We start from the raw sequence: 9419 nt of genomic DNA on the forward strand, positions 1-9419 counted from the left end.
TGGTAATTTAATGTAGAGTCAAAAATAAATTATTTACTTATTACTTACTAGATCCTAACAATCGTATCCTTCAAAAATTGCTCTACGTACCATTTTTTTTTAAATATAAAAAATGAGCTACACATTCTTAGATTAATGCTGGCCTCATTCCATAGTTTAACTCAACAGATATACATCTTCTTTTAGTCTCTTTTCTAACTTTTTGTACAACAAATTTACAAACATCTCGCAAATCATATTTAATGACAAACAAGAAGAAAACTCCAAGGCACTCTCTTTAAGTATTAAAATGCCTTTTTTCTCATGGCATGGTCATAAATAGACCTTAAAAAACACTTAAACATTGAGCATTGTAAAGAGGCGTTGATAATATTATTTACTTTGTTGTTGTTGTTTTTTGTGGTTGTGTTTTTTTGTTGTTTTTTTTTTCCTCATTTTTTGTGTTTAATAGGTCTGTAGGTTTGTTGTATTGTGTCTGTGTCATTCTTTATGTCTAAGTACGTGTTTATTTTAATGTATAATTAAAAAAAAACACACACTTCAACGCGTTCAAACAAAACAATGACACAAACTGCATTCAACATTCCGCAAGTGAAAATGGCATAGAAGGAAAAAGCTGACCATCTGTCTCAGGGGGCAGACATATTTCTTAATAGTCTGGACCGTAAATATATTTTTGATGCAGGCTCACTTTCGTTTCCATAGACTTTGCATTCGCTACCATCATCTGTGCAGCTTCAAGCTACCGTTGCGCAACCCATTCACAGCAATCTGTCTGCATAGCTTTGGTAGAGTATCTTCTCCAACAGTTCAGACTAGGGATGCAAATTATCGATTAATCCATTAATCATTAGTTTGTTGACCTTATCATTCAATTAACGATTAATTGATAAGCGGCAATTTTCCTGAGAACCTGAATTTCTCATTTGATAGGGTCTATAAGAATAAAAGCTAAATATTGTTTATATACTTCATGAAAAAACCATGTCATATTCCTTAATGACTGATTTATTGAACCACTGGATACGAAACAGGCAATGACATTTATGGAGTAGATCTAAACAAGTTCTGCAGAGAAATTCAATAAAATAAATGGATCTGAATAGGGGCCGTTTAGAAGAAATGGGCATTTCTGACTTTGTATCACTAGCTGACATGATGAAGCGAGATTTCAGTGGAGATGCCCAGCTGCGGTGTCGCATCGCAGACAAACTGGCAGCCTCTGGACAGGTGGACAGGGTGACCCCCCCCCCAATAATTCAACTTCAGTGGTGAGGCCTAGTTTCGGCAGTGGCGCCCCCTACTGTCGACACCACAAATCCCGCCGTGGAAAAGGGCACTTAACCGACAATTAATAATTTAATCGAGCAAATTCTTATCAACAATTAATTGATGGTCGATTAATTATTTACATCCCTAGTTCAGACTGTAATACAAGCTTCAGGAGGGTTAACCTGTGAATTGATGCAGTAAACATGCTCTGTTTGATCACAAGGCAAACTGCATAAAATAGTCAGATGCACCTGTAGAGCGGGTCCAGTTTTGGGGGGGGGGGAGGGGGCGAGGGGGGTGTAAGAGGGGGTAATGCACCCTTAAACAAACATCCTACCCCTTGAAATGAAAGTTAGCAAAATTTCAGGAGGTAGGGAAAAGGTAAATGAGCTTCACAACAGCAAGAGATGTAGAGGAATTAGTAACACATGTTAAGTTTCACTTTCACTTTGCAAAGGGACACAGTTGTATGGTCTGCACGTACCCGTTGTGAGGTATGTGCGGCACGGACCGCACCCAGAGGTGTGTATTGGCAAGAATCTGGCCATACGATACAAATCACAATACTAGGATCACAATACAATATATCACAATATGTCATGATACTGTTAAAAAGGCAATTTTTTGTTTGTTTCATTTTTTAAAATGATTATATCCTGGCCTGGAAGAATTGAATTACACCAGAATTGTGCACAAATACTAAACACTTTTTTTTTTTTATCACAACAGGATCTAATGCTATATCACAAACTGTTCCTGTGTTAAAACTTAAATTATGATTATAGACATTACAGTTTAAGATTCTGTTCAAATGTTCATATTCTATTAGTTCATAACTAACATCATAACATTATTTTTGTGCAATCCCAACAAAGGAACTAACATCTGCCTCTCAGACAGTAAAAAGTGCTTATAGGATGCTTCAAATAACCATTATTTCATAAAACAGTGTTAAATAATAATAAATAAAATATAAACAATAAAGAAAAACCAAAATGAACCTCCACCAGATCTGCATTTGAATAAATACCTAAAAATATTGATACAGTATTTTTTAATATCGATACAGTATTGTGATAAGAAATATCGCGATATATTGCAGAACCGATATTTTCTAACACCCCTAACTGCACCCCCAGGTACAAACCAAGGTTATTATCATTAACAAAAAATAACGAAATGACGAAAACTAGAATTGAAAAAACATTTTCGTTAACTGAAATAAATAAAAACTAAAACGATAACTAACTGAAACTGTATTGTGTGCTTACAAAACTAACTAAAATGAATAAAAATTACGGCTAAAATTCCCTTAGTTTTCGTCTTTGTCAATGTCGGATTGATACAAAAGCGATTTATTTCACATGAGCACTTCTAGCTAGCGGCACCATACGACACTTCACAGTCCGTCACTTGTGGTCATGAGTCGTCTTCTGATCCCCACTCTACCTGGAAACATGGAGACTAAAGTTGGGAGAAAGCAGCAGAGTCCTGTCTGGGATTTATTTGAATATGACGGTGAGGAAGAGAAAAGATTTGACAAAACTAAAACTAAGGATTTAGAAGAAAATGAAAACTAATAAAAACTAGCTAACCTGCTCTGAAAACTACAGGGAGGGGAAGCAAAATTTACAATATTTTGAGGCAGTGATTGAAAGACAGTGTATGACCAATTAGTTTATTGAAAGTCATGAGAATTTATTTGCCACAAGAAAATTTACATAATGGAAAATGTTTTTATTCTATGTGTCCTCCTTCTTTCTCAATAACTGCCTTCACACGCTTCCTGAAACTTGCGCAAGTGTTCCTCAAATATTCGGGTGACAACTTCTCCCATTCTTCTTTAATAGTATCTTCCAGACTTTCTCGTCATAGTTTTGCTCATAGTCATTCTCTTCTTTCCATTATAAACAGTCTTTATGGACACTCCAACTATTTTTGAAATCTCCTTTGGTGTGACGAGTGCATTCAGCAAATCACACACTCTTTGACGTTTGCTTTCCTGATTACTCATATGGGCAAAAGTTTGTGAAAAGGTATGGATAATAGTGTTAGGTATGATGATGACATCAATATATGTTTGGTTTCAAAACAATTGACGTAGTGCCTGCTGAGAAAAAACAACTGAATGTTCATTGTAAATTTTGCTTCCCCACCCTGTAATTGAAACTAACTGAATTAGAGAAAAAAAAGTCAAAACCAAATAAAACTAAACTATAATGAAAAATCCCAAACTATTATAACCTTGGTATAAACCCCCCACAAAATAATCGTAGTAGTTCTCGTAGTAACCAAAATCTCTCATCGTTACATCCTTACATGAAAATCTGTTCATGCTTTAGGTTTTGTTGAGAAATAAAAATAAAACCCACTGTATCTATTCCACATGTTTATACGATCAATGGTAAGTGTTCAGATAACTCAGTGCATTTGATCTAACCTGTAAAATATCACACTATACTCACACATCAATTCCTTCTGTGTGTCACGGTGTTTGTTGACCTTCTCCTCTTTGTACTTTTCACGCTTTTTCTGCCCTCCGTGCCCTCCTGTGGCATTGCTCACGCCGTCAATTCATCAGATTTCAAAACCATTCAGAGCAAGGTGGCACTTGTAACATTCATGCACGGTTATTAAGTCCTTGAAGGAAATTCCACTTCGACTTCACAGCAATACAGACAGAACAGCAGCACCGTACTGTGCGTCGGCCAACTTCAGATCACTATGTATTCATGACAGGATCACACACTCTCCCTCCACTGGCGTGTATTTATTCCAACGGCCTGCCTCTCTTGTCTGTGACTGACATTATCTCCCTGACTGTTCATTTCTTCTCCAAACAAATACACACGATATGCACATGCAGCACACTGACAAATATCAACCCTGTTTGATAGCGATCTTCGTGATTTAAACCTCCCACCATCCCCCGTCGTCGGGCCCTTCCACCGACACCCACTCTGCTGACATTAATTTTAATGATACCCCACTCCTCACCCGTTGAGAGGACAAGGGCTGGGGGTAGAGAAACAGACCTTGACTTGTCAGATTAGCAGACTTGAAGACAAGGTGGAGGACATGACAGTGAAGAGTATCATAAAAAGTTGATGCCGTGCAAGTCTGCAGTGTTACATAATAGCTAGCGGCGCAGAGAACTAGCTTATAAATGATTTAGACTTGCAGCATATATGACAGAATATGACATAAGTTTATACATTAACTTAATCCATAATGGTTTTTTTTTTAGATCTCAGCAGTATTTGTGTATTCTTATAAAGTAGGGATGGATGATTGAGCTTATGAGTGACTGTCATACTTGAACACGATGTCACACTCGGAATGAATGTTTACCTCAAACGGCTCGTCATGTTTTGACTGCCGGCAGCTTAAGGTGGTGTTTTCTCTGAAGTAACCCTTAGAATTCAATTTTGAGTGAAACTAAAGAAGAGGATCTGCAGCTTTTGCAGGTTAATCGCATCCCGAAGCAATCCCCAGCGGAGTTTGGTTGGTGTTTGAAGGAAGACCACGTTGGCTTTTTTTTTTTTTTTTTCTTATAAGACTACGGCTCATAGACTGTAAGACTATGCACCGTACAGTACTTTGCAGTCTGCCTGCCATCCGAACTTTGCCAGATAATGGTTTTAGGATCAGCCTTGTGACTGTGTTTGATGTAGAAGTATCAGGGGTAATGGAAACTTCAAAGAGAAATCTGGCTACTTTGATTCAGTGGCATCTCAATTTACTTCATTGACTTAATGCTTCTTGCACGCTGTATATTTTTTTTTTCCATCACAAAGATTCTAGAGCTCGCGTTTGAAGGCCGTACGAAAAAGAGAGAGGGGAGAGAAAAGAAAAAAAAAAACAAAAAAAACCCGACATCTTACTTCACAGCGGGATTTATTTTGCATCAAAACACATACAAGCCCAAGGCATCAACATAAAAAAAAATCCACACAGTGACAACATACACAAACAGATACATACATCCAGCGTATATTCAGACACAAACTCACTATCTCCGTCTTGTTTCCCTCTGCAGCTCCTGGGCATGGCGTTCTCCATGACGCTGTTCCATCACATCCACAGAACGGGGAAAAAGTATGACGCTTAGCCTCTGGGGGGAGACACCCAATGGAGAGGAGCCCCACTGCCTGATGGGATAAGACTCTGATCGAACCCCTACGCTCCTGCTTCCCTTCACTTTATAACCTCTTCTAGAGCATCCTTTACCCCCCCACCCCCCTCGCCCCCGCCCTTCCAGACCTTATGTACAGATTCCAGCTGTGCCCCCCCCCGCCCAACCCCCCCAGCTCCATTCTGCGCTCACCATTCATTTTGCCAAAGAGTAACATAACTGGAAGCAAAGGGACAGCTACTTTTGGCAAAGGACGAGAATCCCATTGGTTGTCACTCCTCTTAAGTGCATTTTTCCTTCTTTTTATTTGTTCTTCTTGTTTTATTGTTGTTGTTTTTTTTTTTTTGTTTTTTTTTTTGCTTGGACTAACAAAATTGCTGGAAGAAAAGAAAGACTCTGAGACAATGAAAACTTTACTAATGCCCACACACACACACCCCAATTTGAGGGAAAGAGAATATATGAAACTGTTAATATCCTCCACTTCTTATGGAGTCCTTTTTTTTTTTTTTTTTTTGTCTTGTATTGATTCAAGTCAACAAGCCCCCCCCCCCCCACCATTTATCCCTTGTAAATGTTCCAACATGGCATGCTAGTTTTCTACTTCACTGACTTTGTTGAAATGTCAAAATGTTTTGGTTTAATAGTTTCGTTGGGTTTTTTTTTTGTATGTAAGTATGTCATCGAATGGGTTTTGTTTTGAACAGATCGGTGCGAAGGAGCTCAAAGGCATGCAGTGTGTGCGCGTAAATGAATCTGATATTAGGTTGCTAGGGAGGAGCAGATATGTCGGGATGGCATCCGTGACTCATATTTTTTTTAACATTTTGGGGGGGAAGTGATGGAAGATGGAAGATGGAAGAACGTCATATGAGATATAAGTGTGAGGAATTGTCAGTGGGTTCATTTTTTTAATGAATTCTGCAGTATCCATTGAATAATAAATTGTAATGCAAAAATCTGCCTGTGAACACAAACACATACTTTGTACTGCCACGCTGCTGCAGTATTCCCGTTCCCTGTGAGACAATACAAATGGTGTAAAATGCCTGTTTATTAGGGCTCCACCAGGACTGTCAAGTGAAGAGATCTAGGTGATTAAGTTCCCCCCATTGAGAATACAGACTGAATTTCGTGTGTCTGCTTTAGCTTTGAAAGTGTGTTTTATCATACAGAAGGAGAAAAAAAAAAAAAAAACACACTTGCACAGAAAAGCAAGGGCACAAGGGGCAAAAACAGAGCAGACATGTTGTCTGGGCGCTGCCATCAATTGTGTTAGCAGAGGCGGCTAGAGCCTTTCTCTTCTATATTCTTGAGATCTCATCTATTTGTACTGTTCTCCTCATTCTTTTCCCCTCTCTTGGCTGTCAACTGTCCCTGCCTCCATCTTTCCCTTTTTCTCACCCCAATTTTCTTCCCACATGACACAAAGCGATGAGCTTCATGCTCTACACGTACAAGCAACATCTCTGCTGACATTCCCGCTCATCACTGCAGTTACACCTTCGGTTTGCGACTTCTTCGATTTTTTTTTTTTTTTTTTATTCGTACGCCTCTTCTCAGTTTCAGCCACAGAGGGAAGAAATATGGGGGAGTGTAGGCAGATCAAAGCTAAGACAGATAGGTATGGCAACATGCCCTGTAGGACACGTCTGTTTACTGCCGATTCGCTGCAGGAAACCCGAGCATCAGTCTTCTTGCTTTAACACTGAGAAATGTTTTACATCTACTGCGGTAACTCACAGAGAAATGCCCCTCAGTTTTGTTGGACTTTTCTTGCAGCATCTTTTGCTCTAGGCTATGAAGTCTGTATGCCTACGTGGGAGGTGGCAGTGTAATGATCTAGCTCATCATTACCGCATCATTTTTGGTTTATTACAACTTCAGTCTTCCTTGTAGCTTTCATTGTCATCTCTATTTGTTATATTATCATACCCGGCGAAGTAAATCCTGGGATCTGAAGGCACAGTAACATCATTATAGCACATAAAATAGAACGGTGTAAGGAATGCGAGTGGTCATGTGATAACACACACACACACACACAAAAAAAAAACTGTATTTGATATTTGTCGCAACAATTATTTTGGCATCATGTCCAGGTCACAGTTGGGATCGCTAGTGTTTATTAAGTAACGGTGAATAATAAGGTGCTACACTAAGCAAGCCATAGCCAGTGAACTTAATAAACATGTGGATTTATTTTAAAAACTTGATAAGGGATTTAACTGGATTTGGTTGGTGGATTAAACACTCAGTTCTAAATCAATAAAATCAAATCCCATCCCTATTACTTACACTATGTAAAATCTATTAGAAACAATGGCCAAAACCAAGTGATGATTAACTGGATTTAGAGAGACAGGCAATCATGTTTTGTTTTTTTTTGTTTTTGTTTTTTTCTTTGCTGCTGTTAGAAGTTGAGTAGAAAGATCATTGGGACCACAAGTGTCTGCGTTCTGAAATTCATCCAAAAGCCAAACTTAACAGGGCAGGTTTGTCGCAAAGGTTGAAAACTCGGTTCGCAGACATTGTTCGTTGCTGCTACATGAGCTAACAAATCACAGCACATGTCTAAAAGAATTACCCGCCAGGATACACTCATTAGACATTCTTCTTCTCTGGCGGGTTTTATGCCTCCGAGTGTCACCTGAAGGGTTGTTAGTGTGTTTTTTTTTTTTTTTTTTTTTTTTTAATTGGTTTTGTAATTGCCTAATCTCGGAAAAACAGTTTAATGCCGCGTTGCCACTACGTGGAACCGGCTCAACTCGACTTGGGTACCAGGTCATATCCTGGAGACTGTTTCTATTACAGGATAGGACCAACTTTACAGCACCTGGACGTCATAGCGATGTGGTGTGTTACTTCCGTGTCATCTGCTCAGAGAGTTGCTGATAAACTCGCTCGTTGCGTGTTGTCTCGTCAAGCTCACGCTGAATTTTTACATCTGAACCTTCTCGACAAACCATGGTGTAGTTTTGCGGGCTGTTATCATGTGGATTAACCTACCGCTATATTTACTGTCAACTTCTGCATCTGTTTTTTGTAAAACGGCGGGTCACAGAGACAATTGTCTGACCAATCAGTGGTCTGCAGCAAGGTTATTATTGTTAATGAAAACTAACGAAATGACGAAAACTAGAATTGTAAAAACATTTTCGTTAACTGAAATAAATAAAATCTATAATTAAAAGGAAAAAACGACAAGTAACTGAAACTGTATTGCATGCTTATAAAACTAACTAAAATTATGGATAAAATTCCCTTCGTTTTCGTCTTTGTCAGCATTGGATTGATTTATTTGAATCGATTTATTTCACTCGAGCAATTTTAGCTAGCGGTACCATACGACACTTCATGGTCCAACACTTGTTGTCGTTTAGAGTCGTCTTCTCGTTCCCACTCTACCTGGAAACTTGGAGACTAAAGTTGGGAGAAAGCAGCAGAGTCCTGTCTGGGATTTATGTGAATAAAAGATATGAAAAAACTAAGCATTTAGAAAAAAACCCAAAAACTAATAAAAACTACCAAACCTGCTCTAAAAACTAATTAAAACTAGCTGAATTAGAAAACAAAAAGTCAAAACTAAATAAAACTAAACTACAATGAAAAATCCCAAACTATGATAACCTTGCTGTCATCATGTGGATTAACCTACTGTAAACTTCCGCATCTGTTTTTTGTAAAACGGCCGGTCACAGAGACAACTCTCTGACCAATCAGTGGTCTGCACTGTTTACACGTCACGTTTTAGTATCTGGTCCCCAGTCCTGGAACTTTGGTGGAGGCGATACCAAAAAACTAGTACCGGGTACCAGATTCCAGGTCCTTTTTCGTAATGGAAACGCAAAAAGGCCGAGTCGAGTCGAGCCGATACCACGTAGTGGAAACGCAGCATAAGGCAGATAGGGGAAGGGTCATGCATCAGAAAGCAAGAGATCTGAGTTGTGATGTGTAGCGATCCTACCGGCTGTGATTCACCACCTAACCCCCTCCCCATACGCTTCTTGTT

At 38.9% G+C, this 9419-nt stretch overlaps 1 protein-coding gene across 1 annotated transcript in view; it reads left to right on the forward strand.

Annotated features, from left to right (window-relative positions):
• Positions 1-7448, forward strand: part of tspan9a (tetraspanin 9a) — a 156235-nt gene extending 148787 nt beyond the window's left edge. The window contains exon 7 of the mRNA XM_030137011.1: positions 5312-7448. Within this exon, the coding sequence (XP_029992871.1) occupies positions 5312-5383 (72 nt within the window). The 3' untranslated portion in view covers positions 5384-7448. The remainder of the gene's footprint in view (positions 1-5311) is intronic.
• Positions 7449-9419: the final 1971 nt, after the last annotated feature.

Source organism: Sphaeramia orbicularis, chromosome 6 (assembly GCF_902148855.1).
Source record: "Sphaeramia orbicularis chromosome 6, fSphaOr1.1, whole genome shotgun sequence".
Lineage (NCBI taxonomy): Eukaryota > Metazoa > Chordata > Actinopteri > Kurtiformes > Apogonidae > Sphaeramia > Sphaeramia orbicularis.